At 39.1% G+C, this 24,597-nt stretch overlaps 1 protein-coding gene across 4 annotated transcripts in view; it reads right to left on the reverse strand.

Annotated features, from left to right (window-relative positions):
* Positions 1 to 8,772, reverse strand: part of pcnx1 (pecanex 1) — a 217,382-nt gene extending 208,610 nt beyond the window's left edge. For all 4 annotated transcript variants that reach the window (XM_028822344.2, XM_028822343.2, XM_028822342.2 and 1 more), the window contains exon 1: positions 8,473 to 8,772. In XM_028822344.2, the coding sequence (XP_028678177.1) occupies positions 8,473 to 8,625 (153 nt within the window). In that variant the 5' untranslated portion in view covers positions 8,626 to 8,772. The remainder of the gene's footprint in view (positions 1 to 8,472) is intronic.
* Positions 8,773 to 24,597: the final 15,825 nt, after the last annotated feature.

Here is a 24,597-nt window from a genome sequence, read left to right on the forward strand (position 1 = left end):
ACTTCACGTCTCTGCTGCTCGTGTTGTGAAGGGGTGGGAGGGGGGTTAGGGTGGCTGAACGCACGCAAGGAGAAGCGGTCGGATGATCTGCTGGCAAGCTGCGTGTTTTGCTTGTCGCTTGTTGTTGTTTTAAGAGCTGGGAGCAAGTTATAGTGTCTCTCATGGGACTTCAAATTGTCTTCTGAGAAGGATCACATCTCATCTCCCTAATCTCCTCCCCAAAAATTTTTTTTTTATAATAGAGAGATACAATCAGTTAAAACAAAAGGATATCTAGATAAGAATCAAGTACCCTTTGGCATAACTCTTGCACAGACACTATAATTCACTAGGGTGACCAGACGTCCTGGTGATAGGGACAGTCCAAATTTCAGGCAGTGTGTCCTGATAAGTAACTGAAGAATACCAAAATGTCCCAGTTTGAATACAATGCTCACGTGCAAGTTTTTTTTAGTGCCGCAAACACTGCTTCACTGAAACAAATATTGTCACAATACATTTACAACAGTGTGCACAAACTCCATGGGGAACATGCTTGATTAGCAACTTGTGTAATATTTTAAGAACATTGCAACAAGGAAGAAAAACAGACAAAAACAGACAACTGGAATTAATTTGTCTCGACTTCAAGCACTGTGTGGAATCTCGTGTGTTCATTTCTGAAATGCTTTTTTTTCCTTATGCACTGATTCCTCTCTGATGATGAGATAAAGAGTCATTATAAGGATAGGCTTTATGCATTGGCATACATGCTACAGAAGTGTCCAAAGTTTGGGACTTTGAAACTCTGGTCACCCTATAACTTAACATCAGAGGGCCACATTCACGTGATATCCATATCTTTTGTCAATTACTGTACACAATAAAACAGCTGTAATCAGCAACATGTATTGTTGTAATGAATAGTTTTTGTTCTAGTTTCTACTCTTTATATGTGGAGGCTAGGGTTCAGGACCACTTAACACTGTGGCTGTAAGCACCATCCAAGCAATATTTAACAACCAACAGCCCTCCAGTGGCTGCCTTGATATCACTGTTGACATTTCTTTGATTTATATGTTATTGCTAGATGGCTAAACTCACAAGTCGCTTAATGATAAACAAGGATCAAAAATCAGAATCTCGCAAAACAAGACGCACACCAAACTTTTTATGATCTTTCCACAATCTTGGATGAACTGGAAATGCACCAAGCTTGACCCTTTATTCCACTTTGTTGGATAGCATCATGCTCTGCACTTGTCCTGCCATCCAAAGATACCCACACTGTAGCAACCAAGGACAAGACACTGGCTGCAACAGAAACTCAAGTTGCCATCAGAAAACACATAACACAAAATCAACTACAGTGATCCCTCGTTATATCACACTTTGATTTTTGCGGCTTTACTCTATCGCGGTTTTTCCTCATACACGCTACGTCACTACACATGCGCTTTCTGAGAACTTTTATCTAAGCCCCACGATGGCTCCTAAATGTGCTGCTTTTTCTAAGCCTTCTGACAATGAAACTAAGCGCCGGAGGAAGATGCTTACCATCCAGGAGAAGGTGAAACTCTTGGATATGATCAAAGATGGCAAGAAAATCATGGAGGTTGCCCGCCATTACGACTTGAATGAGTCTACTGTTCGCTCCATCCGTTAAGATGAAAAGAACATCCGTGAAACGGCTACTGTCTCTTTCAACAAGGAAGCAAAGCGCGTCGTGACAAGTCGTAATAAGTTCATAGTGAAAAAGGAGTCTGTCCTAGCCGTTTGGATCAGCGACAGCCACAAGAAAAACATTCCGTTGGATTCGCTGGTCATCCGGGAGAAGGCGAGGCAGCTCTATCAGCACTTTACGGCGGACGAACCTCAACCAGGACCCTCTTCTGCAACGTTCACGGATTTCACGGCGAGCAAGGGTTGGTTCGTTATTTCATGTCTAGAGGGCTCTAATAATGTTAAAAAACGTATTTAGAAGGTCATAAACAGGTTTTCTATACTCTAACTGTGAAAATATTCGATTTATAAATAAAGAATCCTACTTCGCGGAAATTCACTTATCGTGGTAGAGTCTGGAACGGATTAACCGCGATAAACAAGGGTTCACTGTATAACAAAAAATATTGTAGCTGAAAAGAAAAGTCAAAAATTACTTTAGCATATCTCAAAACACATACATAGAAGAAAAAACACACAAAACATCTGGTAGTAATGGTGGTAAAACACAAGCAGCAGTAGCATATCACCTGTCAAGACATATGACCCTTGCAAGTTCACCACATTTTGTCAGCAAACCAACATAAAGCACTTCACTTCACTTTCTTCACTTTAGATAACACATCGAACAGACGTGTGCTACCTATAAAGTTCCATGAGCCTTTCCTCTGCTCGTGTGGGCCCAAATACCCTTTTTCATTGGTTTCTTCCAATTCTCTTCTCTGTTTGGGAACACTGCATACACTGCACTATGCACTCACTGGTTGTCAAACCTCACACATACAGAGGACGACACTTACGGCCTGCAAGTGAATCTGTAAGACCAAGAGACAGTTGCAACTTGATCAGTGATCACCACCCCAAAGTTGCATACTGACGCAATGGGGTTAAGTGATGATGATGATGGACAAGCTGGGGATACCAAGGTCGGTCGGTCGGTCTTTGTCATGCTGAGCTGGAGATGGCTTTCCCTTCATCCAGGTTGCAATATCGGGGACAAATGCAGAAATTTTAGCTGATACCATGTATTATAATAAAAAAATCTTGGGTCGATACGTGATATTCTCGGAAGACACTTTTGACGTTCCGCGAGAGACACTTCAATGTCACGCGAGACAAGGCAGTGAGACAAAAGGACAGCTGCTGTACAGACTTTTAAATGATCGACATGCAGTGCGGCAAGCAGAACACGCAGCTCAGCAGCAGCAGCAGAAAGCCAGCAGCTGATATGTCCGCATCTCCTAAATGTGCGTTCAGCCCCCTTCACATCGCGAGCAGCAGAGACCCGAAGTGGCTTGAGCGTAGCGCTCCCTGGGGGGAGAGATGGGGGGGTTGGCGAGCGAAGCAAGCAGGGGGCAAAGCCCCTAGTATATGTGTGTGTGTGTATATATATTTATTTATTGTCACACACTTGCGCATGGGAGGCAGCTAAAGGGCTTGAGTAAGGGTAGTTCCGAGATATACCGGGACGTGGCAGAGTGCACTGACTCTTTTTCTCCCTTGCCTGCAGACCATTCACGAGAGATCCCACCTGGTCTTCTTGACGTCACTTCCGGGACCGAGCCAATGAAAGGAGACCTTGCCGGCTCCGGCCCCTGTGATGTGACGTCCGGGCTCGCACCAATGACAGAAGACCTTCATGAGCCCGACCCTGTTGACTTCACTTCCTGTCTTCCCCTTTAAAAGTCTCCACCTTTTCCTTGTTCCCTCAGTGCTGTTTTGGACTCGGTTTTGTGCACATCAGTGCTATATCTATTGAACGCAACTTTGCAGCCAGGAAACCAAATTATACGGGTGGCTGCGCCAAACCTTTTCACAACTCTTTTGTCTGGTTATTGTGACAATATATATTATATATATATATATATATATATATATATATATATTTAAAGCGAAGCAAGTAGGGGGCAAGCGTGTATATACAGTAATCCCTCACCTATCACGGGGGTTACGTTCCAGAGAGATAGGTGAAAATCCGCGAAGTAGCGACCTATATTTATTTTATTATTTATACATATTTTAAGGCTTTATAAACCCTTCCCACACTCTTATAAACCTTTCTCACTCTCTTGTTAACCTTTCCCACGCTCTTATAAATACTTCCTATGCTCTTAAACACTTTCTGCATTCTTAAACACCACAGACCAACACTGCACACTGCACGCAGCGATCAGACGTCAATGTGTCTGCACTCGCTTTGTGAAGGAGGGCAGCTGAACTCTGAGCAGAGCAGAAATGGACTTTGTGCTGCTTCTGCCAAAATGCCTGCTTGTCGCTCTGCGCGTTCAGAAGGAGAAGGAGGAGTGTGTGTGTGGGGGGGTGTGAGGGCTGAACACACGTTCCGCTCAAACCCCCCTCCCCGGAGGCGCAGTAGCTCCTGCCACTTCACATTGTCAAGGGGGTGGGGAGCTGAATGAACGCTAAGGAGAAGTGGACTTTGTGCTGGCTTTGTGCTGCTTGTCGCTCTGCGTGTCAATAATTTAAAAGCCTGTACATCACCAATTTTCCTGTCTCACTGTCTTGTCTTGCGTGAAGTTAAAATGTTTTATAATAGTGAGATGTTACTCATATCCTTAGCCCGACATCCACATATCATATGTGTTAACAAAGTGTGTTTTATAAGTTTACATGTGTTTAAAGCATGTGGGATGGGTATTTTAAGGCTTAAACTATAAAAATGTTTATTTATATGGTCTTTCTATATCGCGGATTTTCTCCTGTTGCTGATGGGTCTGGAACATAATTTCCGCGATAGGCGGGCAATCACTTGTATTTAAAAACCCGTGAAGTCGTGAATCCGCGAAAAGTGAACCGCGAAGTAGCGAGGGATTACTGTATATATTTGGGACTGTATGATTGGACCTACTGAGGAGGTGTATAGCGAGAAGTGGAGAGGTCCCAGCAATGATCCTTGGGACACCCCTATGCTTGCCTGGTGTACCCTTGGAAACACAGTAGGATTTGCCCAATAGGTAGGACTCATACCACAAGAGGGCACCCCCAGTGATGCTAAGGTCAGAAGTGGTGGGAAGAAGGATCTGATAGTTGATCACGTTAAAGGCAGAGGTCTAGCAAGATATGCACAAATGACATATTGGTAACTTTAGGCTGTCACATGTCAACAAGGGCAATGGGGCCATCTCATGGAATGGGCCTTCATGAATCCTGGTAGCAATAACTGAACATTGCTGGAAAGGTTGTGCAGTGTGATGGAGGTTTAAAAAGACTTACCAACATAACATGAAGCCAAATGTTGATTCTTTTGTCTTCATGGTGCTTTCATGCATTGGATGGCACTGGATTGAAGCTTAATTACCATCACTTCTAAAATACTAACCCAACTCCAAACCTGAAACATTACTGTTTGGCTTTACTTTATCAGCTCCCATGAATTCTTTGCCATATTTGTTTCTAAAGCTCTTTTTGATCTAATAATTAAACATCAGGCTAATGACGAAAATCCTCTCTGTAAGTTTCCAAAAATTTGCATTTGTGGAGTTGCGCCTCAGGAAAATTAAATGGAGCACTTTCTTTTCAGGAAAGTTATTAACCATTAAGCAATAGTCTTAATTAAATTTAATTTGATAAGAATTTTTAAAATTATTTCTGTGTTCACATCTGCGAGCACAACTACGATCTCAATCAAGCAATAAAGCACAACATGGAGGAAATTTGTCACTTTGACTGAAAGCCTCCCCCACCCCCACCCCCCAACCAAACAAGTAAAACAGCACCATTCATTCCAGTCAATGCAGGTAATGCCATTATAATTGAAGAACATTCAAATGAATCAATTATATCCTCAAGCCCATGATCCAAGAGCACCGTAAGTCGTACTACCATTGATTCAACGGAGACTGTTAACCACAGCTGACACCTTAGAGGTATCCTGCATGAAGATTCGATTAGTTTGAAACTGGAATCACAGTTCAAATTTCAATGAAGGCAAAAGTGCCATGATTAAAATAAACAGGCAGCAGGCTGTAACCCGAAATGTGACAAGCTCTAATTAGCCCAATTTAAAAAACCTAATTTGCTGGCTTTCTCTCATCTTTGCAGTTTTTATGTAATTATTCACAAAGTCAACAGGATTGTGCTTTCATTGCAAGGAACAAACAGGGTGTTGACTAATTCAGCTTCATCTGGCAACTCTCAGTTTGAGAGGTCAAGTAACAGGTAACCACATATTTAAAATGCCAGGCATCTTCTTGAGATTTTTGGTAAACCATTATCTGGCAAATCTCTATGGACAATTAGAGACATGATTTTTTTGGTCTCCTAAGATGGCTGTTGTGCTAACATATCTGTCTACTTTTTCAAGTATACAGGAACAAGGCAAAAAGCAATCAAGGATGGGACAGGAGTCAAACATTGTGACAGTGACTACCTGGGAAAACCTAAACAAATAGAAAGACCCTGAGCACTTTATCACCAGAAAGTGCAAGACCAAGTAAATACTGTTGAGACACCAATCTCTTTCTGCTAAAACTGTGGTCAACACTGGTTGGCTTTTTCAAGAATCTCCATCAAGTCAGAAGTTATTGCCCCGTTTCTTAATGCTACCAAGCCATAAAATGTGGAGTATGTTATTATGCCTATGTAAAGGTTTAGCTTTACATGCTAGCTAATGCTTCTATTCAAGGTGAGCAACGCAAAACTAACACAAAGATCTCTATAAATAAAAATAAATATTCATGACGGCTGTGCACACAATTGTTTAATCATTATCATGATCATCACTGATTTGATGATCATTTTCGGGGGTTTACCCAGGTTCTCTCTCCATGGTCTTGAGCATCTTTTGAAGGGAGACCTTTATTTTCAAATCATCCAACCCCACCTCCATCTACATCGTGTTTGAACACATCTCCTGTATCTCTTCACACAATCCTCCTCAGCCTTTCGATCTACGTGCTTAAACCACCTCCGTCTATTCCCACCACCTCTACACAACTGCAGGTTGGTAGAGAACAGACTCCAGAAGTCATGTTATTAAAGCAGTGGTTTATAAGCCGGCAACATCCAAGTTTGACTGATTATGACCTTATGACTGCATATGTTTAGTTTTCTTCTAGTTTTGACAATGTTTATTTTTCTTAACTTACAGTTCATCTTTTAATCTGTTCTCACTTTTTCCTTGTGCCCTGCTGTTTTCCACTTCTTGAAAGAACACCTTCTCACCCTGGCTAGTAATGCTGTGCCTGCACCTCCATTTGCACTCAGAATGTCATCTAAATAGGAGAACTTCACAACTTTTTCCAAAACAACTCTATTGCTGATTTCTCACTTTCAAAGTACTACAATAGTATTCTGTGGCCCTTTCTATACACAATGCTGACACTCACTGCGTGCAGATTGTCCTTCACACCATTTCATCTTTATTGCACCCACTTCTGACAACTATTGGACTGAGTTTCTCCCAAAACCTTTAACGCACTTAAAACCTTTAACACGCTTAAAACCATGTAGCCACCTCTTCCATGCATCTCCTTTGTCTCTTCAAAATTTACATGAACACTTTTTAGCTAGCTTTCCATCCCCTTTACACTTTTTTGCCATCACGTACATTAGCTCCCATGCCAAACCTTCATGTCCTTCCCAGATGACCACCTCCATTGCAATCACAAAAGACGAACAGCACTTAACAAACACCTAATACGGCCTCACCATCACCTTGAAACTTTTGCTGTCCCCTTCTGCTTGTTCTTATTGTCATTTGTGCTTCCTCATACACTGACATCACTGTAGACACTAACATTCATCCATCTGTTCTCCAAATCCCACTGTATCTTGAGCATGGTTGCAGGGAGGCTGCATTCTATCCCTTGAAGCACAGGGTGCAAGATAGGAACAATAGCTAAAGCTGCCCCACAACCCAGCCTTGGATAAGTGGGTTTGGAAAATGGTTGAATGGACTAATCATTCATTCATTCACACATAACTTTCCTAATTTATTTATTTTTTATTATTTTACACTTGTAATATAATGCATACTAATACTGTCATAACATAATTTTTATTGACAGTTATAAACTAATGTATTATTGTTATCATTTTATATTCTACTAATTACACAGTCATAAATAGAGTTTAGCAGCAATGTACTATACATTGTACTTCGTGCATAATTGTATGTGACAAAGTTTGATTTTTCTGGACTTAACTGCTAAAGATGACTTTGGGGCTTTCCAGCACTGCACTCATCTTCTTCATCACAGATCACTATTAATTGTTTTGTTACACTGTAACTCACAATGGAAGGACAACTAAGCAACCTCTTGAAATATGAGTCATGTATGGTAATGACTTACCAGAAGTAGGAGGGAATATCGAAGTTCTTATTAAAAAAAGAAAAAATCAGTTAACTAAAATCAAACCTTCTTTATGCACACAACGCAGTGGACAAGCATTTCTGTGACGTTCCCAGTCCTGGACAGTGCCAGGAAATCGCAGGCGACCCCGGGGAGTCTCCAGGACTTGCATGTCATTGCCCGGCCGGGGTGCCCATTGTCTCCAAACACACTCGCGCGCACAGGGTGATCGCTCCACTGCCAAAGTGAACCCAAATCATTCGCAACAATATTTTAAGCGCGGATGCGTCCCTGTCGCCGTCAGGTTTCTGCCAGCACGTATAAGGGACACACGGATGGATGGACGAGAGGACAGACAGCGCCCGGAAGCGGGGTGCCTGCAACGGAACACTGGGGATGTCAACGAAGCGGGCAACAGGAACGAACGGGAGAGTCGAGGCAAAAAGCAACAAGCACTCACCATGAAGAGCGTGAACGGGAAACAAAGCAAGAACAGCCACAGGTACAGGTGTAAGGCGTTGACGAATTTGTTTTGGTGTGGGTCATAGTACCAGCCTCCCGTGACAGACGCCCACACGCCCTGCCTCAGGATCTGCAGAGTTTGAGAACCCATGCTCGACAAGCTCGCACGGGAGAACGGGTGCTACAATTCCTCGTCGTTATGCGCGAACAGAGCTGGCTTCGCGCAGACTGGCCTGCGTATCCCAGGCGCTGCCATCTTGTCTGCCAGGCGCAGCTCCCGAATCCACCGCTAGGGAGGGAGGCGGGGGGGTTGGAGACAGCTGGAGGAATTGCTATCCCGTCACACCTTTCGCGTCGAGGACACAGATGCTCTGTTGGGCCAATAAGAGGATAGCTGGAGAGCCTGCGGGTTAGTTAACGGGTGGACTTGAGATAGCAACTGGAAAGGTTCGCCGTTTAAATTGACGATTTTAAAAACAGCTTTACAATCTGGACACCTCGTTTGTTGCTGAATTTGTCGTAGCCATTGTTGGTGATTATTATTTCAATATGCTTTTAGGTCACAACATGGAGTACTGATTAAAACCTAAACTTGTTTGGGCATCTGACAGCTTATTAAAAACAGAATTTAGCCGTTATGGATAGGGCGAACGACTTAGTCCCCTTATTATTGCCCGTGTCCCCGTTTTATGCCTAGTGTGCCTGGATAGAACAAAATGTTTCATTTTTAGCCAGGATTAACTGTTCCAAACCCAATTAGCACACTCGCTGGATTAACGAGTTCTGTCCCGTTTTGGAACCCTGAATATCCGGTCGACTCAGTAATGGATATTATTCTAACCTTACTGAGGAATGCGCTAAATCACAACGACTCCCCCCAATGATTGAAATGACCATTTTAAGGTGTTTTAAACTTTATTTACGCATAATTTAGCGTTAAAACTTTGTAATTGTCATACAAAGGGAGACCATCTTTTTGCATGGAATCACAGATACTTGGAAGTCATATTGTGGGCATAAGTACGAGAATCACTGTGTCTTTAATGAAGCTTAAACCATTTTAAAACGTGTTTCCTGATATCCTTTTCACTCACACTCTTAAAAAAAACAAACTGACCAATTGACTGTGTTCATTAATTGTAGAACAAATTACATACATTCATCTCATCTTGATGTCTAGCTATGGAAGACGTCGATCTGTTTGATGTTTCCCTCAAGACCAGAAAACAAATTTTTAGGACGTTTTTCGACCTTTAGTTTAGGAAAATACACTCTTGTGATAAACATTATACCAATAGGTGCCTTTAGCAAAAATGATAAGCATGACTTGAAATTGTGTCTGCCCCATCAACCGACCTCAGCGGTTCACCCCCAATGGGATACAAGGGATGAAAGTTACCCATTTTTTTAACTTTTGTGAAACGTTGTATCAGTAGGGTTACCATACACCTGCCAACACAAAGAACGACACCAAAGGTCATAAAGTAGAACAACGCCGTGATAAAGTAGGACAAAGGAGAACACGTCCCGTTCTGTTCACAAAACACAGTGTGAGCTGTGTGTTACAATGAAAACTTTAAAAACAACTAATTTGACAGGTCAAAAAACGACTCATCAGCATTAAAAGTTATAGTATAACTAGTAGGGATATGCGATACCACTGTTTTTGAAATTGATACTGATACAAGATTTTATGTGTCAGATGTTCGATACTGATACCGATACTGAGTATTTTTTAAAAAAGCTAAGGAATTTGTTTTCAAATGATGATAGTGTTTAGAATGGCTAATATTAATGGGCCAGTCTGAATTAAAATGAACTAATATCACAACACAGTATTAAGGTCACCATAACAAATTTATTACAAAATTTATATTGATAGAATGAACATGGCATGTCATTTTCTAACCTGTTTACTCCAGACAAGGGTTATGGGAGGGTGCCGGAGCCTATCCCTTTTGCCATAGGGTACAAAGCAGGAGCAAACTCTGGACAGGGCAAGAGCCCATCACACAGTGAACACACACACACACCAGGAAACTTACACAGCCACAGGGACAACATGCAAACTCCACACAGGAAGGATCTGGGTAGCAAAGAATGAACATACAAATGTAATAACAATAATATTAACTTTTACATTTTCATAAAGATTTGGATATTCACGAATGTACTTAAACTGATCTCCTTAGAACACTAACATTTACAAAAAAAATATATTCCCACATTTGCATTTTCTATTACATTCTGCCCTTCTGTTTTATTGAGAAAGATTTTGTCATATTAGCTTTACATTTAGTTAAGTTTCAAATTTGTATTTAGAAAATATAATGCTGACATTTTTACGCTTAATACTATTTTGCCTCTACGGGTGCAAGGCAGGAACAATCCCTGGACAGGGCAAGAGCCCATCACACAGTGAACACACACACACACCAGGGGCCGGTTTAACATCAGTCCACCTAGCCTGCTTGTCTTTAAACTGTGGGAGGAATCAGGAGCACAAAACAATTTTAACAATACAAAATTAAACAGAAACATTATATTTTATTACACTGGATGATGTTACTAATGCAATTAAAGTACTTTTAAATCCACTAAACTTGTAAAATAATTAATATATTTATTAACATTTACTCAGGCCCTTATTTTTTGGAAAGAAAGACTACTTTTAGAGAAAGTTTTTTTTTTTTTTTTTTTATATTTTTATTTTATTAATTTTCATTGTAATCATTCCATACAAACAGATCCATTTATAACCCAACAAATTTGAAAACAAATCAAACCCCATCCCTGAGAAGGAGAGCTTAGCTAAAGGAAAATTTCTTTAAGCTTTTTAATAAGGCAACATTAGGCAAAAGAAGGGGAGAAGTAAATATCTATATAAATAAGAGATGGAGAAGGGAGTTAAATACAATAATAGTTAATTCTCTTATTCTAAAATAATATTGATTAAATCCTGCCAAGTTTTGAAAAAGTTTTGTACAGATCCTCTAACTGAAAATTTGATTTTTTCCAATTTCAAATAATATAAAACATCAGTTTCCCACTGACTTATAAGAGGAGAATTAGGATTCTTCCAATTTAACAAAATAAGTCTGCGTGCCAAGAGTGTAGTGAATGCAATCACCGTTTGTTTGTCCTTCTCCAATTCAAGTCCATCTGGAAGGACACCAAACACAGCTGTTAGTGGGTTAGGAGGGATTGTGATACTAAGGCTGTCTGAGAGGCACTTAAAAATCTTTGTCCAAAATGATGTTAGTTTGGTGCAGGCCCAGAACATGTGACCCAGTGAGGCAGGAGCTTGGTTGCAGCGCTCGCAGGTCGGATCCTGGCCTGGAAACATTTTGGACAGTTTTAAGCGAGACAGATGAGCTCGATATATAATTTTTAGTTGAATAATTCTATGCTTTGCGCATATAGAACTCGAGTGAATTCTCTGCTTTGCTACCTTCCACTCCTTTTCTGATATATTGATTAAGAGATCTTCTTCCCAATGTCCTCTTGGATCTTTGAAAGGTAGGGACTCTAATAAGATTTTATATATTGCGGAAATAGTGTTTGTTTCCTCGGAATTGAGCAGTATTTTTTCCAGCATTGTGGAGGGTGCAAGGTGGGGGAAATCGGGCAATTTCTGTTTAACAAAATTTCTAATTTGAAGATAGTAAAAGAAATGTGTAGCTGGGAGGTTAAATTTTGAACGTAATTGTTCAAAAGATGTAAATATGTTGTCTATATAAAGATCTCTGAGCATTTTAATCCCAAAACTTTTCCAGGTATTAAAAACTGGATATACTTGCGAAGGTTGAAAGAGGTGGTTCCCTTGCAAAGGTGCCACTGATAAAAGATTTTCCATCTTAAAATGCTTCCTAATTTGGTTCCATATTCTGAGTGAGTAAAGCACAATTGGGTTATTAGTATATTTGCGATAACTTTCATTTATTGGAGAGCAAAGCAGGGAATATAAAGAAGTACTACAGGATTTTACTTCTATTGCAGACCAAGCCTGTGTATGTGCATTTATTTGTGTCCAGGTTTTTATGGCTTGTATGTTTGCTGCCCAGTAATAAAACTGAAAATTAGGTAAAGCCATGCCACCTTCTGCCTGAGGTCTTTGTAGGGTCGCTCTTCGGATACGTGGGTGTTTTGAGTTCCAAATGAATGAGGTTATTATTGAATCTAACTGTTTAAAAAACGATTTATTGATATATATTGAAATGTTTTGAAATAAAAAGAGAAGTTTAGGAAGGATATTCATCTTAACAATGTTAATTCTTCCGGCTAGAGTGAGATGAAGGGTTGACCATCTATGCAAGTCTTGCTTAATTTTTTCCATACAGACGCCAAAATTTTGTTGATAAAGAGCTTTATGTTTACTTGTGATATTTACCCCTAGGTATTTAAACTGATCTGCTATGGTAAAAGGTAGGGTGTCTAATTTAATATTATATGCTTGTGAGTTCACTGGAAAGAGTATACTTTTATTCAGATTAATTCTAAGACCAGATATCTTTTGAAATTCTGTTAGTGCTGTTAAAACAGCAGGGACAGTGTTTTCTGGGTCCGATATATATAAGACCATATCATCTGCATATAGAGAAATTTTCTGTTCCAGTCCTTCTCTGACAATCCCCTTTATCTGATGAGAATTTCGGCAGTGAACCGCCAGTGGTTCAATAGCGATTGCAAACAACAGTGGCGACAAGGGACATCCTTGTCTGGTACCACGTTCTAGTTTAAAGTAGTCTGAGCAAATTTTATTAATACAAACTGAAGCTTCTGGACTGGTATACAGTAGTTTAATCCAAGCACAAATATTCGGGCCAAACCCAAATTTCTCCAATGCAGTGAAAAGGTAATTCCATTCGATCATGTCAAATGCCTTTTCTGCGTCTAATGATAGTAATATCTCTGGGGTGTTTGATTTTGCTGGTGAATATATAACATTAAACAAGCGTCGGAGATTTGAAGATAGATGTCGGCCTTTAATAAATCCAGTTTGATCTTGTGATATTACCGAGGGCAGCACTTTCTCCATCCTTCTAGCTAGGATTTTTGAGAGTATCTTAACATCATTATTCAGGAGTGAAATTGGTCTATATGATGCACATTGTAACAAGTCCTTATTTTGTTTAGGAAAGACGGTGATTAATGCTTGTCGAAATGTTTGAGGTAGTATTTGGTGGTCTTTAGCTTCTGTAAATGTTACCAATAAGAGTGGAGCTAGCTGAGTGGAGAATTTCTTATAAAACTCTACGGGGTAACCATCAGGGCCTGATGATTTCCCGCTTTGTAGTGACTTTATAGCGTCTAGTAATTCTGTTAGCGTTAGAGGTTTATCTAGTTCCTCAGCACTTAAAGCATCTATTTGTGGTATTTGTGAATTATCCAGAAATGCATTAGATTGCGTGTTGTCTTCTTTGGGCTCAGTGGAATATAAAGACTTATAGTAATCTCTAAATGTGTGCATTATTTTATTATGGTCGATGATTTCTTCTCCATTCTTGTTGGTGATTACTGGTATTGCATTGTGAACTTCTTGTTTATGAATTTGTTGAGCTAAAAGCTTATTAGCTTTTTCTCCGTGTTCATAGTAATGCTGTCTAGACTTATAAATAAGTTGTTCAGTTTCTTTAGTTGTTAAGATGTTAAGTTCTGTATGCAAGGCCTGCCTTTTCCTGTGAAGAGCTTCACTTGGACGCCTGGCTTGTTCTTCATCTATTCTAGTAATTTCATTTCTTAGCTCTGACACTTTCTTGGTTTCTAATTTATTTCTATGGGAAAGATATGAAATAATCTGGCCTCTTAGGAAGGCCTTTAGAGTTTCCCAGAGTGTTCCTGCAGAAACCTCTGTAGACATGTTTGTCTCTAGGAAGAAGCTGATTTGTTTGGATATAAATTCTGTGCAGTTCTCGTCTGCCAATAAAAGAGGGTTAAGACGCCATCTGCGAGGTGAGTACGAGGGGCTTATTGATTTTAGCTCCAAGACTAGAGGGGCATGGTCAGAGATAACAATTGTGTCATATTTGCATAATTTAATTGTAGGCAGGAAATTATTATCTATAAAAAAATAATCAATTCTTGAGTAGCTATAATGCACTGGTGAGTAGAACGAATATGTTCTTGAGTTTGGGTTAAGAAACCTCCAGGGGTCTGATAAGTTGTGATCCTTTAAAAACTGTGTAATTATCTTTGCAGTATTAGATGTCGTCCCCCCTGTCACAGGAGTCCTATCTAAGAGTGGATTTAAAACACAATTAAAGTCCCCAGCCATTATAATTTTATGAGTGTTCACACTGGGAATGGATGCAAATAGATTTTGCATGAATTCCTTATCATCAACATTGGGTGCATAAACATTTATCAAAATCATTTTACTGTTGGGAGTTGGTTTGGTCCGTTTATAGGAGATGGACGTCTGAAGCAGAGCTCCGCTAGCAGCGGCTTTATTTTCCCACGTATTTCATATTATTTAGAGGTATCCTGTATTTAACCCGACCAAGGAACTTCCACTACAATATACAAGCATGAGTAACAAGAAGAAAAGTCAGAAAGAACCAGAAAAGAAACTTAAAGCTGCATCGAAGTCCGGACAGACTTCCGGCCTGAGTGCAGGTGTAAGGTATGGCATCACGGAGACTGACCTGGAACAGGCAGAAGAGTGCGCAGAATTCCTGGGGCCCCGCTCCATTGTATCGTCTCCAGTCGAGAGTGAAAATGGGAGCGAAGGCGCAAGTGATACAGGTCGCGAGGGATCGCCGATTACTGAGGATCATTCGAGACTAGAAAGGGCTCTGCAGGACGTGCTCTCATCTACTCATCGCGAGCCTGTAACAGGAGCTGCATTTTCACTTGCGGAGCACGAAAGCAGAAGCGAACTGTCCGAACTGAAAGAGATGATCGCTACACAGATAGCTACACAGATAGCTACACAGAAAGAGATGAACACTACACTGGCCACTGCCATGGTTACGGCCATGAATGAGCTTAAGAAAGATAACACAAATGATCTTAAGAAGGTGGCCACTGAGCTCAAGAAGGATAACAAAGATAAGGAAACGCGTCTATTTGAACGTTTCGACGTGAACTTTAAAGGCATGTTGGAGAAATTAGTGGAACACATTGAAGAAACTAACTCCAAACTGAAAAGGCTTGATGATCATATTAATGACGTTTCAGACCAGCTGGAAGACGTTAAGCAGGGACTCACGGCTCGAGTGGAAACAGCGGAACAAATGGCATCTAACGCCGATGAAAAAGCCACAGCTGCGAACTCGGAATACAAAAAACTTGGAGACAGACTTGCAGCCCTGGAGGATGGGTGCAGAAGAAATAATATAAGAATTGAGGGTATACCTGAGAAACGAGAAAGCTCAAGCCCAGTGAAATTTGCAGTAGAATTACTGTCTAAAATAATTGGAGATGACTTTAAACTCGACAATGAGATAGCCACGGCTTATCGCACAAAGATACCAAGCGCCTTTAAATCTAGGTCTTTTATTGTCCGCTTCGAACGACTAAGATGTAAGCTTGATGTGATGGCACTTCTCAGACACAAGCAAGAGATTATATTCGAAAATAATCTTATTCGTATTTTTCCCGACTTCTCACCATCAACAGCTGCAAAACGCAGATCCTACAACGACATTAAAAGGATGCTACGGGAAGCCGATATCAAATACAGCCTCTTGTATCCTGCCAAACTGAAAGTGGAAGTTCAAGACGGACATTATATTTTCTTCAGCAAAGAAGAAGCTGAAAAAGAATTAAAGAAGCTGTTTCCGACACTTTTTTTGAAAGTTAATTAAAATTAAAGAGCCGTATTCTATCAAGGCACGGGAAAGACCGATGATCTGATCGCTGGATCCATGTTTAAAGAGACTGGTATTATAATTATACATCTCTTATTCTCTTTTTTTTAAATTTTTTTTATATCTGGACTTTATATGTTATATGTTTATGTTTTAATCAGAGTTATTGAGCTATAGACGTGAGTGTGAAAATGTGGAAGTGATTAAAGTAGGATTCGTTTTATTTATTTATTTTTTTATTTCTTTTCCTTTTTTTTTTTTTTTTTTTTATTTTATTTTATTTTTTTTTTAATTTATTTATTTATTTATTTTTTTTATTTTACTATACCTTAAAGTAGACTGTTTAACTTCATACCCTTGGTTTAATGCTTGTTCTACTATTTATACAATTACCATTATACTATTACAGTATGAATTACCAGGTTTATCCTGGACTAGTTTTTAAAATCACTCCCAGGGTTGTTTTTTTTTTTTTTTTTTTTTTTTTTTTTTTTTTTTTTAACCTTAATATCTTAACTTAAAAGCGCTGAAGATTATTTCAAGATTAAATATTGTTAATGAGAACATTTTCGGCAGATAGTATTAAGGATTTAACTGTAAAAGATATCTCTGTTTTAATTCTGTAACGCCGCTGCAGGGTGGGGTTTGTTTTGTTTTGGACGTGCTCTGTCTCTTCGTATGTCAGAGGACTGGAACATCGCGAAGTGGGGTCTAGCCTCATGTGGGGAGGCAAAATGGGGGGGGTGGGGGGATAAAGGGGGGAGAGAAGGAGAGCAGGTTATATCTAATCTATTCTTATAATCCTTATAATTATAAATATCAATGCAGCAACAGGCTAACATGCAACAACTCCTGGGGAATCTTGAAACTAAGATTAAAACTGCCATATTACCAATTAAAACTATAAAATGACATTAAAAACTCCGAATCAATGTCTCCATGATGGGACAGTTAACTTTGTGAGCTGGAATGTTAAAGGCCTGAATCACGAATTAAAGAGAAAGAAAGTATGCTCTCACCTAACAGGCTTAAACGCTAAAATAGTATTTTTACAGGAGACCCACTTACTAACCAAGGATCAGTTCAGATTACAAAAAGACTGGACTGGCCAAATGTTCCATTCTAGCTTTATAAAGAAAACTAGAGGGGTGGGAATTCTCATACATAGAACAGTTCCTTTTGTAGCATCAGAGGTAGTGTCGGACCCTGAAGGGAGATATGTGATGGTCATGGGCAACTTATATAACAGTAAAATGATTTTGATAAATGTTTATGCACCCAATGTTGATGATAAGGAATTCATGCAAAATCTATTTGCATCCATTCCCAGTGTGAACACTCATAAAATTATAATGGCTGGGGACTTTAATTGTGTTTTAAATCTACTTTTAGAGAAAGTTTTAATCTTCAAATTAGGCACAGTACGTAATTTTCCATAGTGTTAACACTATTTAACATTCTTATTTATGTATATTCGTTGAACTGTACTCTTCGTTTTAGTTAGCAGAAAAACAAAACGGACACAACTCGTGGCAACATGCTCCGACAGTTATGCTTCACTATTATGAGTCCTCCATTATGTTAACAACATGCTTTATGTTTCATAAGTATTAATGAGTGATAAACGGTAAAATATTTTACTCAACTATACTTCAGTAAATTCCCTTCTACATAATCCTGCTAGCAGTAGAGTTACCTGAATAACGTCTCGTGCATCTTTGAAAACTTCCTGCACCCTTCCATATCTGGCATTGATTGCAGCTAAATCGCCAGGCTTCAGACTTGCATCGCTTTGATGTTTTACAAACGTCTTTCTGCTGAACAGCATGTGTGCGTTTTAACTGTTTAAATGGGTTGATTGTTTTGCCACTATACTGTTTTTTCTTCTCACAAATATTGCATCAGGGTGCTGTATTCTTTTTCTATCTCTAAAAAGTAGCAGCATACAACTAAGCTCTCGGTCTGCCATTGGCGTACAGTCTGCGCTTGAGCAAGGGCCGTGGGTTTAGGGCGCTACGTGACAACGTGTCTGCTCATTTCAGTACGTGAGCACGGAATGTGTGTTAATACAGTAATAATCGATATTTTTGAATGGTACTCGATACCAAATGAGTACAGCTTAAATACCGATTACTGTGCTATCGATATTCCCATCCCTAATAACTAGGCAGTTTCATATTTTTCAGACGAGGCGACTTTTCGCAGCAGTCTGTTCCTGGCAACACGGGCGTTCTTAAAATTGTACTTTGTAAAAAGAATTTCTCTGACAGAGTCAACAGACAGTCTATTCCGAGTCAACAGACAGTCTATTCCTTTCTTTTGTCCACTGTGCGTTGATCAAGGAAAATGTTCTTTCAATGTTGACATTGTGCCCAGGAATGCAAAAGAAAAAATCACGGATTTTAAGTATCTCGGAGTAACTGGCTTCATTTACACAACTCTCAAAGTATGCCATGTTTCTGTGTTTTTCGCTGGTAACATGTGGTTCTAAATCAGTGGTACCCTTGTTTGCGACGAACACGTAAGAATCACAAACCAAACACTTTGCTTCGTTATCGGTGCGTCCTTCACCAATCGCGGATATTTCGTTTTCATGTGGTCGAGAATTTGCTTTTCCTCAAGTTAATTTTACTGCTGGACGACATTTATAAATAAAAAGACTACTGCATATTCGTATAACAAATATGGACAGCGCAAAATGGTGAAGTAGGCGTAGCCGTGTTTTGTTTTCGATAAAATACAGATAATTGATGTAAAATATCGAGATAAGCCAGACGTCCAAGTGAAGCGCTTCATAGAAAAAGGCAGGCTCTGCATACAGAACTCAACATCTTGACAGCTAAAGAAACTGAACAACTTATTTATAAGTCAAGACATCATTACTGTCCTGCGGTGGGTTGGCACCCTGCCCAGGATTGGTTCCTGCCTTGTACCCTGTGTTGGCTGGGATTGGCTCCAGCAGACCCCCGTGAACCTGTGTTCGGATTCAGCGGGTTGGAAAATGGATGGATGGATGGACATCATTACTATGAACACGGAGAGAAAGCTAATAAGCTTTTAGCTCAACAAATTCACAAACAAGAAGTTCACAATGCAATCCCAGTAATCACCAACACGAATACAGAAGAAATCATTGACCATAAAAATATGCACACATTTAGAGATTATTATAAATCCTTATATTCTACTGAGTTCAAAGAAGACAACACACAATCTAATACATTTCTGGATACATTACAGACACCACAAATAGATGTTTTAAGTGCTGAGGAACTGGATAAACCTCTGACCCTATCAGAATTACTAGATGCTATAAAGTCACTTCAAAGCGGGAAATCAGCAGGCCCTGATGGTTACTCTGTAGAATTTTATAAGAAATTCTCCACTCAGCTAGCTCCCCTCTTATTGGCAACATTTACAGAACCTAGAGACAATCAAATTCTACCTCAAACTTTTCGTCAAGCATTAATCACCGTCTTTCCTAAACAAAATAATGGTGTTAAGATACTCTCAAAAATTATAGCTAGAAGGATGGAGAAAGTGCTGGATCAAACTGGATTTATTAAAGGCCGGCACTTATCTTCCAATCTCCGACGCCTGTTTAATGTAATATTTTCACCAGCAAAGTCAAACACCCCAGAGATATTACTATCATTAGATGCAGAAAAAGCATTTGATATGATTGAATGAAACTACCTTTTCACTGCATTGGAGAAATTTGGGTTTGGCCCGAATATTTGTGCATGGATCAAACTACTGTACAGGTATACCAATCCAGAAGCTTCAGTTTGTATTAACAACATTTGTTCAGACTACTTTAAGCTAGAACATGGCACCAGACAAGAATGCCCCTTGTCACCACTGCTGTTTGCAATCGCCATTGAACCACTGGCGGTTCACTGTCGAAATTCTTATCAGATAAAGGGTATTATCAGAGAAGGACTGGAACAGAAAATTTCTCTATATGCAGATGATATGGTTTTATATATATATCAGACCCAGAAAACACTGTGCCTGCAGTTTTAACAGCACTTACAGAATTTCAAAAGATATCTGGTCTCAGAATTAATCTGAATCAAAGTATACTCTTTCCAGTGAATTCACAAGCTATAATATTAGATGGGACAGCCTACCTTTTAACATAGCAGATCAGTTTAAATACCTAGGGGTAAATATCATAAGTAAACATAAAGCTCTTTATCAACAAAATTTTGCCGTCTGTATGGAAAAAATTAAGCAAGACTTGCATAGATGGTCAACCCTTCATCTCACTCTAGCCGTAAGAATTAAGATTGTTAAGATGAATATCCTTCCTAAACTTCTTTTTTATTCAAAACATTCCAATATATATCAATAAATCGTTTTTTAAGCAATTAGATTCAACTATAACCTAATTTATTTGGAACTCAAAACACTCACGTATCCAAAGAGCGACCCTACAAAGACCTCAGGCAGAAGGTGACATGGCTTTACCTAATTTTCAGTTTTATTACTGGGCAGCAAACATACAAGCCATAAAAACCTGGACACAAAAAAATAAACATACACAGGCTTGGCCCGCAATAGAAGTAAAATCCTGTAGTACTTCTTTATACTCCCTGCTCTGCGCTCCAATAAATGCAAGTTATCGCAAATATACTAATAACCCAATTGTGCTTTACTCACTCAGAATATGGAACCAACTTAGAAAGCACTTTAAGAATGAAAATCATTTATCTGTGGCACCTCTGCAAGAGAACCACCTCTTTCAACCCTTGCAAACATATCCAGTTTTTAATACCTGGAAAAGATTTGGGATTAAATTGCTCAGAGATCTTTATATAGACAATATCTTTGCATCCTTTGAACAATTACGTTCCAAATTCAACCTCCCAGCTACACATTTCTTTCACTATCTTCAAATTAGAAACTTTGTTAAACAGAAACTGCCCGATTTTCCTCATCTCGTACCCTTCACCATGCTGGAAAAAATATTGCTCAATTTCGAGGAATTAGACGCAATTTCCGCATTATATAAAATCTTATTAGAGTCCTTTCCTTTCAAAGATCCAAGAGGACATTGGGAAAAAGATCTCTTAATCAATATATCAGAAAAGGAGTGGAAGGTAGCATTGCAGAGAATTCACTCGAGCTCCATATGCGCAAAGCATAGAATTATTCAACTAAAAATTATATATCGAGCTCATCTGTCTCGCTTAAAACTGTCCAAAATGTTTCCAGGGCAAGATCCAACCTGCGAACGCTGCAACCAAGCTCCTGCCTCACTGGGTCATATGCTTTGGGCCTGCACCAAATTAACATCATTTTGGACAAAATTTTTAAGTGCCTTTCAGACAGCCTTGGTGTCACAATCCCTCCTAACCCTTTAACAGCTGTGTTCGGTGTTCTTCCAGACGGACTTGAAGTGGAGAAGGACAAGCAAATGGTGATTGCATTCACTACACTTTTGGCACGCAGACTTATTTTGTTAAATTGGAAGAATCCTAACTCTCCTCTGATAGGTCAGTGGGAAACCGATGTTTTATATTATTTGAAATTGGAAAAAATCAAATTCTCAGTTAGAGGATCTGTACAGAATGTTTTCAAAACCTGGCAGGGTCTAATCAATAATATTTTAGAATAAGAAGAATTAATTATTTCCGCATTTCTTTCTATTCTCCATTTTTTATTTACATATATATATTTTTTCCTTTCTTTTGTTTATTTTTGCCCTATTAAAAAGCCCTAAGCAGTTCTCCTTTGGCCATGCTCTCCTTCTCAAGGGTGGGGTTTGATTTGTCTTCAATTCTTTTTTGTATAAATTGATCTATTTGTATGGAATGATTACAATAAAATTAATAAATAAAATTATAAAAAAAAAAAAATCGAGATAATAGCGTGCGATTTCAGCCAATGACACGTTCAAGTCAGTGATTGATGAAAGTCTGACATTTTCACCTTTTTAGTCAATGCCTGCCGGTAGGAGGACTCAACGTCACCTTTTGCCGGACGTCTGGTAAACCTAGGCCAGTAATATTGGCATGTGCTGTGTCGTATTATACTATTTAGAAGTTGTTGATCACGAATATGATATTTTTGATATTTGATTCTTTACAAGTGGCCCTAGCCCTCCAAGAAGGTTCAAAATGGCAAATTTCAAACATAAGCATGTGGGGCTTTTTATATTTATAGTCCAGTGTTTACATTTCTGCTACCTGTTGTCCAAAGTGAAAGGGTCATAAGTCTGTACAGTTTTTTTGTGTCTGCTTTTGGCACACCGTTTGAAATTTAAGTGGTAACAATACACAGCCATCTGCCAGTTACTCCTTTTAATAATTCGACAGGTAATGTTGCAGCTTGACCGTCTTTATCATAGAAATATGAACTTCACATTCAACCTACAGTCCTATTTTTAGTGCTCGGTATTGTGCCAAGGCCATATTCTGACAACAAATGGCTGTACGTCGTTTTAAACAGATAAGATCTGAAACTTGAAAGTAAACCTTATTAAAAGGACCTAGGAGTCTTAATGGACTCATCACTAACTGCATCCAGACAGTGTACAGAAGTGATAAAGTGATGAGTAGGAGTACAAGTCAAGGGAGGATGTACTTAAGTTATATAATGCACTAGTGAGGCCTAACCAAGAGTACTTTTTGGTTTTGATCTCCATATCAAAAAAAAAAAATAAAGCAGCACTAGTGAAAGTCCAGAGAAGAACTACTAGACCAATTCTGAGAGTAAGAGGTACAATATAATAACAACATTACTAACAATATCCCATGGCTATGGTTAGATAAAAGAAGATATCCCAGGTGGAGTTTATCATTATGACTGGAAGCAAAGTGTCATTAGCTTTAGTGGAATAGCCGTGTTCTCTGGACATCAGACTCTGTCAAGGCAAAAAAAGCAACAGTATAAATTTCCTTTGACAAATGCTGAGGTTACTGCATTATTTCTTCTCAAAGTTGAAATAATATATTTCAATATTTCAGGAATCTCTAAATTTATGCTAATGAGCTGAATGTACAGCGCTAAGCTTAGCAGCACAATTTTGGGAGCAGTGTTTGGGGTGACACTTTAAAAGTAACATGCGTTACGTAAACTGATTAATTTTTAAAGTAACAACCTAACCTAATACTTATTTTATTTAAGTCAAATTACCTGTGTTATTATTATCTCAGCAACACTAGGTGTAACCTAAAGCAATACTTATTTTATTGAGGTACTAGGTGGTTTTGCCCCCTGCTCGCTTCGCTCACCAACCCCCCAGCCTGTGCTACGTGCCAGCCACTTCACGTCTCTGCCGCTCACATATGTGGATTTCACTTTCACCAAACAACAAATCTTTTAATTCTGGTGGATAGGCCTCGTCATTGGGAAGAAACACTACTTTTCCCTGATGGCAACACAAATTAGACAATCTACAAGTCTCCGACTTAAAGGTTAAAGCCAACAAATATCTACATACTTCTGTCAAATCACCTATGTCCATATATTCAATCTCTTTTTGTTGTTCAGTTATTTCACAGAGTAATAATTTCCATTAGTTAGCACTACTGCGATCTTTACTGTCAGTTTTTTGAGACTTTCGAATTTTAATACTTTCGTAATATCTAACCTGCTCTGCATGTGCATCGCTCCAACGTTTTTGAACCTCTTTACGAAGTTCTATTTTGTCTTCTACTGTTTGTCTTTTTTTCTTATACTCTTTGTCTTTTACTTACGACCACCCCCCTTCACCCCCCAAGACCTGTTAGGTTTTCAGTTCATCTCGTGGCACAAAGTGTCCTCTCGCGGGACATGAAATTATCTCTCAAAATGTTTCCAGCATGTGTCCCTACTATACATTTAAATTCACATGTGACTAAAGTCTGTTTCTGTTCTGTACAAAGTTTGTTTATCCAACTTATCTGCTTTTTAATTTCCATACACTCCTCTATGTGCAGAAATCAACTAAAAAAAATAACAGTTAAAAATACAGGTCAGCTATGGCATGTTTTCCCCAATAAAAGATTATTTCGATTTTATGTTTTTCCAGGGATGATGAGTCTGTTAAGATAACAGCTTTTTTAGGTTTAACCTCGTTTATACATTCTAAAGCAAGAAAAGTCGGCATCATTTCTTCTGAAAACACTGGTATCTCTTTTGATATTTAAATGTCCTTTTCTATAGTCACTTTTTTTTTTTTACATAAAATGCGGAGGCTACTTTACTTAGGCCATCTGTTTAGCCGGCCGGCTTGTTTATATGATGACGTCAATAAGATCGATAGTCCATTTACCCAATCAAGTGCAGTAAAGCTATTTCTTGTTCTCTCATTTGGTGGGCGG

The sequence above is a fragment of the Erpetoichthys calabaricus genome, chromosome 16 (genome assembly GCF_900747795.2).
Source record: "Erpetoichthys calabaricus chromosome 16, fErpCal1.3, whole genome shotgun sequence".
Taxonomy (NCBI): Eukaryota; Metazoa; Chordata; class Cladistia; order Polypteriformes; family Polypteridae; genus Erpetoichthys; species Erpetoichthys calabaricus.